Source organism: Galendromus occidentalis, unplaced genomic scaffold (assembly GCF_000255335.2).
Source record: "Galendromus occidentalis unplaced genomic scaffold, Mocc_1.1 scf7180000077086, whole genome shotgun sequence".
NCBI classification, from domain to species: Eukaryota; Metazoa; Arthropoda; class Arachnida; order Mesostigmata; family Phytoseiidae; genus Galendromus; species Galendromus occidentalis.
Genome location: NW_003805074.1, coordinates 497267 through 510340, shown reverse-complemented (window position 1 = coordinate 510340; position 13074 = coordinate 497267). Strand labels below are relative to the sequence as shown.

General features: G+C 52.2%; 1 protein-coding gene across 1 annotated transcript; it reads left to right on the top strand.

Annotated features, from left to right (window-relative positions):
- Positions 1-7952: 7952 nt before the first annotated feature.
- On the top strand, positions 7953-12900 carry LOC100898922 (cuticle protein). Its single transcript, XM_029110723.1, has 5 exons — positions 7953-8114; positions 8316-8675; positions 8757-8794; positions 11769-11873; positions 12342-12900. The coding sequence occupies exons 1-5, from the start codon at positions 7953-7955 to the stop codon at positions 12817-12819; spliced, it is 1143 nt and encodes a 380-aa protein (XP_028966556.1). The 3' UTR covers positions 12820-12900.
- The last annotated feature ends 174 nt before the right edge of the window (positions 12901-13074 follow it).

Here is a 13074-nt window from a genome sequence, read left to right as displayed (position 1 = left end):
AGGGAGTTTTTTTAGCGTTTTTCAAGAAGTTACGGAGTAGTTTCCCGAATAAAGTCTCCGCCTTGCCCTCCCCGCGTCCCCTGCATTTTATACGTGGAGGGTACCCTCCACCCATGATCGAGTTCGGAGCAAACGGTATAAGGGGAGATCTCCAACAGAGTGACCTAGGCCGGATCGTGACCCACATCTGATATCTATGGCACCGAAGACATCAATTACCGCGTCAAGGTTCAAATGCGCGACTGCAGGGCGCCCGTAAGATGCCAAATGACGACTTTGAACACTCACTTGGTGGGGCGAGACCGTCTCCTAGGAAAGATTATCCATTGAGGCACAACAGAGTCTATCCGATTGGTGGGAGCACAATGAATTCTGCAGATTTTTGCGTCGTGCGCAAAAATCGAGAATTCCTATTTGACGCGTAAATTTCCGATTTAGTGTGGGTTGTCTATGACGACGTTCTCCACGACGTCGACCGGATCACCCGTCCAGCTGATCTGGCGCGCTGTCACAGAACACCGTTAGCGGAGAGGGGAAGTGGGAAGAGGGAGCGCTCACTATTTTTGTGGTGCCGGCCGCGAAGCTGGTCAGCATAACTTTGTTCTGAAGGAGCACTCAAAAAATAGACATAACCGCATCCGATAATGCGGTGATTTAAGGTCCTGCAGTGGCAGAGGCTAACTCGCCGATGCGATAGGGCTTTTTTTCCAGCTTCTCGCTCTGTTCGGTCGAAGTCTCTAGGTTGCGCCAGGAGAAGGTTGAACCGGAAAAAGAGGAATTCAATCGTGTGGTGAAATACTTCTGGATCCCAGAGCCTCGCGGCTCCATCGAGACGGGGTTGATCAGCAAATGCATTGACACCCATCTGTCCGCCATCAGAGGTGGAAGCCATGTTTGAATCCGAAGACCCCAGCGGCTCGCGAGCACTTCGTCGAACCAAGGAACCCCCAGGAGCAACCCTTGTTTCCACCAACCCTCGATGATCCAGCTCCTTATTCCGGTGATATTCTGCTGACCGGGACAGGAGTGGTACATGAGGGGTTGCATACTTTGAGTCATGTTCTCGTAAACGCTCATCTCCATTGAATGAATTACAAACACAGAACTTAAAACGAATGACGTCATTCGATTGTGGAGCGGCAGTTAAGTTACGAAGTGGGGGCTCGAGCATTCGATCGGAGGCGAAAAAAACTGCTTGGGACGCAGCGGCAAATAAGCGGAGCCGGGCGGATGGATGTGGTAGAAATGCCCTACCTTTTCACAAGCCTTCCACTTCTTAGATGAATGAGCTCCGTCCTTTCGACTAATGGACGAGCTGCGGAATCTTCCGCGTCAATCCAGACAACAGACTCGATGTACATGAGCGATTCATGACGGCTAAATCTAAGAGAGAAGTCTCCGATTGTAGCAAGCCGCTGTGGGTTGTTTGCCTCATTGACAAGCCTCGCTCTAGCATGTGAGACTCCTTTATTCCTGCACTCTACTTCAAGTCATCATCCAGATCTCGGAGGTTTGCGTCCCACAGCTTCTTCGTCCTGTTTTTACTCCTCCGCAAAGGCTTACTCGTGAAGTATCCCGTCGTACTGTTTGAGATCTCGGCCGAGTCCTATTGGAAGAGAGAAATTCTCAATTCGCGAAGGGAGTACGTGCAGAATGATTCTAGCATAATGACAGGGTATGGGAGAGTTGGTGAATGAGAAGTTCGCCGTGATTCTCCCCCGCTGAATCTGGAATGTCTTGCAAGAATCGACCCACCTCTCGCGAAATTTGGTCCAACTCGCCTCTGACGACGAATTCGGGTGCGAACGTCGTTTGAAAGACTGTGACCTCCTGGGTTGTTTCTTCTTGGAGAGGAACCAATTTTAGTTTTTTAAAGCTGTCCAATAAAATTTTGACCATTCATTCGGGACGCATGACTGCCCCTGAAGTCCAGCAAGAACCATGAGCTCGAAATTGGGCCCGATGGCAGCTGATTAGATGGTGAAATGCGTCCCGATTCGAGTTCGGGTGAATATGAAGAGTCCCTGCTGACTGCTGCAGTGAGAGGAATTCCGCTCACCTGTCGTCACTGGACCTATGGATGGCATGACGGTGGTGGCGGTTCGCCTCCTGTTGTTGACATTGTCCTGGCGGGCCCCATTATTTCGCGGCACACCGAGGGGATATATATAGCTAATCGAATGATGGATTCGGAATTAATAATTCAGGACATTTCCGTCGTGTATATCGTGAGCTGCCTTTCGGCAGCTCCCCTCCGAAGTCCGAGGGGCGCGATGAGGATTCCGTACCTGAGTGCCCTAAACTGTCCGCGTCGATTGATGATACCCAGGATGTAGTAGTTCACCCGTCTTCGTCTCGGTGCAACTCGAGGAGCATTCCGTTGCGGACTCTGTCTTTGACCTAAACCGACTGTTTGACCCGTCCCTTGATTCTATCGCCGAGGGATGCGAGAGAATTCGCCTCAGAACCTCTAGGTCAAGACTCGAATATATTCCTTTCATACTGGGACATATCGTGCCGAAAGTGCTGCGAATTACCTGTGGCTGGGCTACGACGGCCGTCCGACCCCTCGTTCGTTGCTGGTTCCGCCCTGTGCTTTGCCGGCGGAGGCCACCCTGATTCGGGCTGAGCGGTGACAGCACCGTCAGAGGATTTAAGAGCAGAGGTGACGTCTGAAAGCGACGGAGATGATCCATCGTCTTCAATTGATACGTTCGACCCCTCCCCTCGGGGAGCTTCACCGCGGTGCTACATGTATGCCTCGTAGAAGCAGCGACGGATATCGCGAGGGTCTCGGGGCTACATTCCTGGGAGCCCTGTCGAAGTCCTGAGTCCCCTGTTGGGGGCGCTTGTCTCTACAGTATCTCTTCAGTAAAGTTCGAGCAGCCTCGACAGCCTCCGTCATCGAAAGGAGCCCGTCGACAGCCATCTTCAACGATCAACAGCAAAGAGCGAGCGGGAAGCAAGACGGCGAGAAGTCGGAGGGAAAAGTAGGGAGCCATGATGCATTTCTGTGCAGCCCGGGGAACAGTTTTGTTATCAAATAGAATGCTACGATAATTCCCCGTTGGGATTAGGATTCCTTAGGTGCACGAGAACCTGACCCGAAGCGCACTGCCACAGGCGTTCATTCGTTGACAGATAGTATCGGCGCTCGGAGGGAGGCCTGTGTAGCATTCAGAAAATCGATGATAGGCGGAATCCGCCGAAGCTTCGTGTCTCGTATGGGCGGGTGATCGAAGTATGCACTAAAAGATTGATCGTCAATCTTGAGTAGGATCGAGCGAGGAGAAGGCGGCTCCTTTGACATGAACGCTATCGCGGAAATTAAATATCCCATTAATTCGGCTAGTGAAACCAGGGACAAAGCATGGACACTCTTTCTCCTCGAATCGGTAGACGTCTGCGAGTCAGTGGAGTGCGTTCACCTGGTGAACAAGACTTTCTCGGAGTTTTGCGAGATGCACAGTTCGACTCACTTCTTCTGGTTGATTCGTGGCGCTCATCGAGACGAGATTTGAGATCATGATCCAGCAAGACAGGCGCATGAAGTACACCAGGAATCCGCTATAGACACCGTGAGCACTTCCTCAGTAACACAGTCTCGGCGAACACACGATCGTTTCTGCTCCTGCCCATGGTCGAGCAGAGACTTCTGAAAGGACCTTGGCTGCCTGCTCCCTCTGCGTGAACAGAAGAAGCCTCTCTCACCTCAAATAAACCTGCAGCTGAACTTCCTGAGCAAGAAGTTCGACTTTTTTCCTATAGCTCTTTCACTTTTCCTCCTGCCTTCCCCTCAGTCCCCTTCCCCTTTTCGCACTCGCAGTTCCTTTTGAGAATTATAGGGTCACCCCTTTGCGAGCTGCTACACCAAAAAAAAATTGCGCTCCTTGGTCTCGATTGGAGTTTCATTCGCTTCGAATTGAATGAATTGCTTGTGTAAGGAGCTGTCTGAGACGAAGAGACCATCGTTGCGGTGCGGATGATCGCTCGAGAGTGGCTTTCCGCCTGTCTCCTCCTTCCCTCATCGTCGCAAGGGGTCTATTTGGTTCAGCCGGAAGCGAAAATACGGAACCTTGGAAGGCTCAAGATACAAGTTTATAGGTACTTTGGGGCGGGTACTGCGCGGATCCTGTTTGCATTTGGAGCACGGTTGGTCTGATACACAGCGGATTCCATTGAAGAGATTATGTTCTTTCAATTTGAGACAGAAATCGGATATTTTCAGTGTAGGGCTCGAAGGTGCCTATCGCAAGCCGACACTGGGTGTGCGTTCCGGCATTCTGTCGCGGCAGAAAAGCATCTGCAGATAACGCGGACGGAATCGGACATTGTCCGACGACGACCGAATGGTCCAATATTTTCTTTCTCAGTAATTTGCTTCCATGCTGACAAGCGGTGGTGTCGGAACCGATGACGGCAATGAAGGCCATTCGCCAATCGGAATCGAATCCAACGTTTCGAGCTGTTGGTGAAACTGAGAGCTCCCCTCATCTACTCGATTTTATCAAAACGGAACCACCCTTGGCGTACCCAGGAAATAAATCCGGAGATCTATAGTATGCAAGACGCCCAAGCGTCTTCGACAGCCAACACGCCTTCATCGATACACTACGCTCGAAAGAATCGTTCAGGAAAGTTGGGACACCTCGAGCCTCCGGCCGGGGCGTCATTTCTGGTCGGAGCGACCACTGAAACTTTCTGAGCTCAGTACCGCGCGTCGTATAAATATCCAGATCACAGTCTCCCGGCCATCAGTTCGATACTGGACCGTAGGTGGAAATGTTCGCCCCCAAAATCGTTGCCGCTTTGGCTCACATTGTTTAGGCTGGAGCGATTGCCGCCGCTCCCGCTCTCTCGTACGGCCACCACGCGCACGCCGCCCGGTCGTTCCGTACACTGCTGCTCCCTCGGCAGCAAATTGCTGCTCCAGCTCTTTCGTATGCTGCTCCGGCTCTTGGATACGGACATCACGCGTACGCTGCTCCCGCTCATTCCTACGCTCACCACGCTCCTGCTCTCTCTAACGCTCATCATGCTCCCGCGCTGTCCTACGCTAAGGTAGCCGCTCCTGCTCTGTTCACTCCGCCATCAACCACCCTCCTTCTCTCGCCTATGGCGCCCATGCCTGGTGATTCCCATATTTCTGAGCTCAGTCGGCGTCACTCGCGATGGGTTTTCGAGAGACACGTGGAAATACAGGCGCGGCTGATATCGATGCTCATCAGCTGAGAATCGTCATTGATTTGATAGAATTTTAAAATATCTCTTTGAAGGGTTTTCTCTGCGATCTCATTATGGAGGCATTCTGATAGCCCTGGTCGACAGCTCGGGTGCGAGAACCGCTCCGAAGCGACGATTCCAAATCATCGCGTGCCTCTGAAGTGACGTCGATTGCGTGATCGCAAGCGATCGAATTTAGCCATGATTGCGTGCATTGTAGCCAATGCGCTTCTCGCTGAAAGAATGATTCCTCGAGAAGCAGAGGGTTGAAATCGCTCGCGACTGTATCAACTGCGCATTAATTCTGATTTGATTTGACACATGTTTTATCGCTGGAGCTGCGAGTAACACCGCTTAAGCTCTCAGGAAAAAAACGAAGTAAAAAAAATAACATAGAGGTACATACTCGTAAGATGCAGTATGCATACAACACCACTGCTTTAAGGAGGAGACCTCCTGTATCTGACCTCCTTCATCATTCGCACCAGCCGTTCCCGTGTAGGAGGATACGTGGATGACTTGTACAATATGAATGAACGTTTAACCGATTCATATATCGGAGAGAGCGGTCGGTGACAAAACCAAACCTCTTTGTCATGAGTCAGCAATCGGGAAATCGCTCCCGAGGACTCATCCTCAGCTGGATAGAGGTCGGGAGACCGCCAGTTTGCCAGCGTCACGGAGCGGCCCCTTGCTGGCGAAAATACGTCCTTCAGCTAGAGCAAGGTCGCTCCAAGCGCGACTTCCTCGGAAAACAGCGAATATTCACGCAGTGAGTCCACGGATTGGACTCACAGAGTGAAATCACGCTATGAGGTCACGGAGAGGAGTCTCGAGGAGAAGAACACGTTTTGCACGAGGAGGTCAAGGTGCGCCGAAAGATTGAACCCCTCGATCAATTCTCGAGCGCCTCACCGATCGGTCAGCACTGGACTCATAGTCCACTGCTCGCTCAGCGGTCGGTAGCCTCGGCAGGAGAACAATGAATTTGGATGCTCATTTCCGCGTGTGAGGAGAGATATGAGTGACTGCCGTGATCTCTCGAAGCTCTGAATTAGAATACAGACTAAACTATAGGGAAAGATTTCAGTCGAAGGCATCTGCTTCAAGGCGGCGACCCAACGAATGGTCGGTTCGGCGCCATTGCTGCGAGGCGTTTCCGATCGGGATTCGTTGTTGGAAAATCGCGAATTTTTGTCGTTGACGAGACGGACATTTTCCGAGCAACCCACTGGGAATATCATCGAGGCGGCGCCTTGGACGTTGAGGCAGAACATGCACTCCAGCCTTTGGAAAGACACTGCTCGAGCAACAAGACGTTCCGCCGAGTGGAGTGGCCGTCAGGTCTTCCGCGAGGTTTCCTTCGGGCTCCGTGATCGAAGTGACGTATTCCGGTTGACGCCGAGACATGTGCGTAGCCCGACCGCGGGTGCTCCACGATGAGTGGTACTGGAATTGACGCCCGAAACAAAATGCAAGGTTCCTTGGTGACAAGACATTGTAATTGTGGGCCGCGCGACTTCATCTACTTATCTGATTCCGGTGTCTAACGACGCTGTGTTGAGAATGTAAACTGCCTTTTCAGGGGCCGATTCACCCAATAGTATATGCGGGTGACGACCTTGTTCGGCTGATTCCGGGCGGCGAATTCTCGGCGCTGCGAAAGGCGTCAGCAATTCTTGAAAATCAATCCATTCTTGATCGAATAGTCCTGGATGAAATGGGAGCGCGTCGCCCAGAGTTCAATGGAGTTCAGTAATATCCTCTGAATCCATCGGTCTGTCACATCGCTACGGACCCTTCGGATCCGTGTCGCGAGTGCCTAACGTAAGATCTCGGTCGTCCACTAATCGAGAAAGTTTTTTTCGGGAATCGATCCGCTCGAACCAATAATAATCGACTGGAAGTCCGTAAGGCCCAGCCTCTTCACCCCGTAGCTGGAAGCGGAAAACGGTCCAGCTCGAAATAACGTCCTGAACGCGAATTCGGGAGAAAGTACCAGACCTTTCTGAGCTATCGCTCGTCTGTAGGCGTATGGATAGACATCAGGTTTCGTGACGCCACTGACTGAGCGTGAGCCGCTTGCCTCGCCGTTCCGTCTCAATCACTGAAGAGGCGACATCGTGAAACCGTCTTTTGATGTATCGGACCAAATGATCGTCCGCTTCGATTAACCTTTTTCGAAAGTCCTCCTTCTGTTCGAGCGAGGGATGGACTACTCGATAGGAGTGTAGGTTTCGCTCAGCGCGACTGGCAAATGGAAATCTCCCAGAGATTCCCGAAGCGCGACTCGACATTTCACCTCCTACCACCCATGATAATCCAACTACGAAATTGGGCCTCATACCGAGAGACTGGCTCCGCCAAAGCCTCTCGACTCCCAACAGACGCTCGTCGGACGAGTTGCGGAGAAACCGATCTCAGATAGATCGGCACAGCCGATTCCGGATTCCGTCTCCATAATTTCTTCGATGATTCTGGGACTACAATGCATAATGAGCTCCAACTTCCGCCCAACAGCAGAAAAACGGTGAGCGATGGATAAATTTCTCAATGCTCATGCTCTACAGAAGCCAGCTAAGTACGCCGCGGGGCTTCAAGAGCCTCGGGCCAAGACTAAATTGGTCCGATACTGAGTTCCTCGGAGCCTTCGATTTCCCCTCAGTATAAAAGTCCGCGCACTAAGTGTCTCTGGTCATCATTCGCCGCTTTGAATCTCAGTGGACACAATGCTTGCCTTCAAAATCGTCGCCTTAGCCGCCCTGGCTTACACCGCTCGTGCTGGAGCAGTCGCCACCGCTCCTGCTCTCGCGTACGGCCACGCTCATGCTTACGCTGCGCCTGCCTTGTCCTATGGCCACCATGCTTATGCCGCTCCTGCGGTATCATACGCTCACCATGCGTACGCCGCCCCAGTTGCCAAAGTGGCTTCTCCGGTGCACTACTCCAGCGTGATCAACCACCAAATCCCTACCGTCTCCTACGCTAAGGTTTGTACAAGTCGATTCCGTCGGCGTCGTGGGAGTCTGTAGACTCGCGGAGATGCATATACTGAAGTCTCACATGTGTTTTCTGGATTTCCCACTCTCGAGCAGGTTGCCGCCCCCGCGTATTCGTACGCTGCTCCCATCGCTAAGGTTGCCGCTCCCGCGTTCTCATACGCGGCTCCGATCGCTAAGTTCGCCGCCCCCGCGTACTCGTATGCTGCCCCCATCGCTAAAGTCGCCGCTCCCGCGTTCTCGTACGCTGCTCCGATCGCTAAGGTTGCCGCTCCCGCCTTCTCGTATGCCGCTCCCGTCGCCAAGTTTGCCGCTCCTGCGTACTCGTATGCTGCCCCGATCGCTAAGGTTGCCGCTCCCGCGTTCTCTTACTCATCGGTTCATCACGCTCCCGTCGTCCACACCGCGCCCTACGCTCATCACGCTCCCGCCTACTCTTATGCTGCCCACAAGGTAAACTTTTTAAGCAGCGGACCTCATCTCGATAGAATATAGCTGCACTCCTGAGAACTGAAGTCTCATCTTGCTCCTCAGGTCGCTGCTCCCGCTATCGCATACGGAGCCCCAGCTTGGTGAGGAAGTGAACGAGCGGACCAATCGCGCGACTTCTCATTTGGTCGATTTTACAATATCCCGCCTTTCGCGGAATAAAATATTTATTGATAAATATCGTTCCGAACACTTTCCTTCTTCTACCGCCGTGGCCCAGGCATAGTCGCTCCGTCTCCGTTTGATGGAAATGAAAATAAGAGAACGATGTAATCCCCGACGATGCGATAGCACAGGCTGTTCGGCACTCTCGCTGACTGACAGCTCGGCGACTGACCCATCGATGGAGCTTCTTGGAACCACCCTGATTTTTTCTCAAGGGGATTCTTTGTACTACACAAGTGCTCCACCGCAGACTTTTTCCAGAAATCGAGGCTCGTGTACTGTGGGGTCGTCGACGGTGAAGTGGCAAGCCAAAGTCATCAGCGGTCTCGTGACGTCAGACAAAAGCGTTTTCAGTCCCAATACGGCTGAAGGTGAAAGTCAATCGTATCGATAGGGCTATAAGAAGGCGGAGAAAATCTGCCAGAATAAATTGAGCGCCCTTCTCGAAGCTTCAATTGTGCGTCTGAAATTAGCCACCCGGAGGAAGGCGACAATTAATATACCTACATGACTGGCAGAACGATCGTCAGATTTTGACTTATCCATTCGCAGAGAGTCGCTAGACCGCCAGGAAACGGTATCGGCAATCGCTTTGGGTTTCTCCTCATCCATGTACGAAGATCTGGCATGTCGAAGCATCCTAGTGCGATCCGTCGGGACGCGGCATCCAAATCCCGTTTCCGAAATGTCCATAAGATAAGTCGAGTCTCGGCTTGAGCCGAATCCAGAATCAACATATTTTCACGGCTGAGAAAGAACTCGAATCGATCGACAGTATATTCGACACAGTATCGCAAATTCAAGGAGCAGTACATGCACACGGCTATCCGATCAATTTTACGGTCGGAAATGTTTGTCGTCCGCCATCTCGATTGACATTACTCAAGTGCCGGAGTCAAAGAAGGAAACATGAAAAATCGCGGATTTGGACGCACTGAATTCTCTATGATGTTTGATTCATCAGTTCCAGCCCACTCCCCATCCAAGGCGATGCAGCAGGACGACGATCTTCGATTCGCAAAAGAAAGCAGCGTGAAAAACGATCTCGTATCTCGATCAAGTGGACGCTTCTCGCGTCGCGAATGCGATCGGCAGAGATAGTCGTTTGTCACTGAATTGAAAACAGCTCGAAAATAGCCATTCGAGCCGCGTTTCTAGAGCTAGAGTCAGTGGCGTAGCGAGCCGGAGTGCCGCCCGGGGCGGTGATTCGAATTTTCCTGTTTTTTCACCGTGCCTGACGAAAATGCCGCCCCCCGCCAGATATTTTCCTCGAAAACACTTCGTTTTTTTGGTGCAAATCCTCGAAATGCCGCCCCTAAAGGCTCCGTAGGAAGTGCCGCCCGGGGCGGTCCGCCCTCCCCCCGCCCCCGCCTCACTACGCTACTGGCTAGAGTGCATGAAAAAATTAGGTGGAGAAATCGCGAAGCTAAAGTCAGGTGAACTTCGAGCGGAGCCTAGGTATAGCGAGATCATCGACTGGAATGAGGTGCCTTCCTTCGTTTGCTCCTTGCTCCGGGATCTTTTACTCAAGATGAATGAGTTTATCTGTAAAGGTATTTTTGGCGTCGATACTCACCCGAGTCATGGCAGCGAGAAGAAAACACTGTTGGAACGATCCCACTCCTCTCGCTCAGTCGCTTCAGATCATATAAATCATTCTGGAAAACAATGTTACCCGTTTACTTCCGTCATATATAGGAATGTCTCCAGCCTCCAGGGTGGTCCCGATTCTGTTGAGATTGTTGAGGAAAGCAAGGTTGATCGAAGAGGTGCCCTGCCTCCTCGAGAAGTGAAAAATTATAGCCGAAAAAAATCGATCCAAACAATCAGTATCCTCATCAATTTAATTTTCTGAAGCGCCAATCTGCCCGCTGGCGATGATAATCGCTTTAACCAGCAACCCGTATTGTTCAGCATCTAGGCTGTCGGCATCGTCAGGAGCATCGACATCAGGCCATAGGTGTTGTGATTCATCGGCTATCAGACCGCGCCTTCTTATTCGATGCGGAGCAATCGAGTCTCCTAGGGCCTAGGGGATTGAATTCCTCCCTCTCGGATCCGATGAGATAATTTTCTCATTGAGATGCGTGCTGGGAGCGGTGAATGGGACCTTACGTCTTCCCGTCGAATGGACACCTTTCCCTCCGTGGATCGATCAGGGGGAGCGGGGAGGATTTCCTCGACGGTGGGAGTCGCCAAAGAGAGATATCCTTGCGAGAAATGCTCCCTTGCTCAGCCAGGAAGACTCAGCTTTGATATTGGAGGTGAGAGCGATGATTGGAGAATATCGGAGTCGAGACCGGAAGCCGACAAACACAACTTGGTTCGATGTTCGCTTTCTCGGTCACAATGAAGAAGTGCGAGAGCAGGGGAATGCGGCTTGCGCCCTGCCGGGCATACTCGGACATGCTAGGCCCAATAATCCTGTCGGGTTTCGACCATTCGGTGGGAAAGACGAATCACTGGGCTCCCTGGCAGGACTCCAGATCTTCCGGCGGTTTCAGCCTTCACCAGAGTCCGGATTCCTTCAGGGGATCGATTCCGGGATTCGAATTCTTTCTGCAGGTGGAGCTTCTCAAAGGCAGGAATCTCATTATTCTATGCTCGTAGCATGATTGCCTTCAGAAGTTCACCATGCTAGAGCGTCGCGGTTCTCTTGATTCGAAATCGATCATTCTAATCTTCCCCTCTGAGCCGCCGAAGACTGCCAGACGAAAAGCGCCCTTACAACATTCTCCCCTTGTAGCCAAGCAAGAGAATGAGCCCGGGACTCGGGCTGATTATTAATCTTTATTATTCTGATCCCGGAGTCTACAACCATTGCCGCAGCATTGCCGTACAAGCTCCGTCGAAACCGACCGAAATTTCTCTTTCATTATTCTAAAACGACAGGCTCAGTGATTCGGAATTCGGAACCATCGCGTCGCCCGTCCAACTCGTGATCATCGTTCCTCGGCAACGCGTCGATAATAGAGAAGATGTCACTCGTAGAGACTCGTGGGGAGGATCCCTCAAGCCCTCAAGTCTATCATGCTCGCTCGTTCCGATTCTCTGGGAGCCCCCGCTCAAGGAGGACACTCACGATCAGATAGGGATCTTGCTCCTTGACCGCCTCATCGTCTAAGTCGAGAACTTTTTCGCGGCAGACGTAATGAGTCTAACAATTAAGCCGAGCCACAAGCGTTTGCTTCGATTCCCGCACGATCTAGTGATGGAGGAGTGTATTTCTGACTTGACGATGACAGCTGCACTTACTGGTAGAATCAAGCGTTCAGTCGAACGATATACATTCAAGACGACAATGCCTCCACGATGTACAAAAACAGAAAATGGGTTCGAAAAAGCGCTGGCTTCCTTCGGCGTGGCCACCGAAAATGCTCGCCGCTGTCCTTCGTATACGAGCACTTGGTCCGTATGGGCGGATTCTCTGTTCTATATAAGCGCTGGTCACTAAACGGACTGCAGATCAAGTTCAGATCGCAAAAACAAGAAAATGTTCGCCAAGCTCGCCCTCATCGCCTCCGTAGCGTACACCGCCCAGGCTGGAGCTTTTGCTGCTTCGTATGCCGCCCCTGCTCTCGCTTATAGAGCTCACTCGTACGCCGCCCCGGCCCTCGCCTATGGAGCACACTCGTACGCCGCTCCCGCTCTCGCTTACGGAGCACCCATTGCCAAGATCGCTGCTCCCATCGCGACCTCCGTGCGTTACGAATCCCGAGCCTACGCCGCTCCGGTCCTCGCCAAAACGGCCCTGGCCGCTCCAGCTCTGTCCTACGGACATGCTCTGGCTGCCCCCGCTCTGTCCTACGGACATGCTCTCGCCGCTCCGGCTCTGTCCTATGGACATGCACTCGCCGCCCCCGCTGTGTCCTACGGACATGCTCTCGCCGCTCCCGCTCTGTCTTACGGACATGCTTTCGCCGCTCCTGCTCTTGCCTACTGAGAAGGTTGCTCACCAAGCGGATTCTGTACAACTGTGATCCCGTGGAGAGATGTGCAAATAAACCTTGTGTATTATTTCTAAAATTTCCATCTGATCCTTGATGCACGGGAGGATCACCGGTGGCTAACTCACATGCCGTTGGCTGAGGTTCATCCGAACCTCGGTGGCTCAATGTCAGAAGTCAGAAGATTCCTCCTCCGGTGTAAATCTGCCGACTTCCATTTTAGTGCCTCCGATCCCTGTGTTCAGCATCAC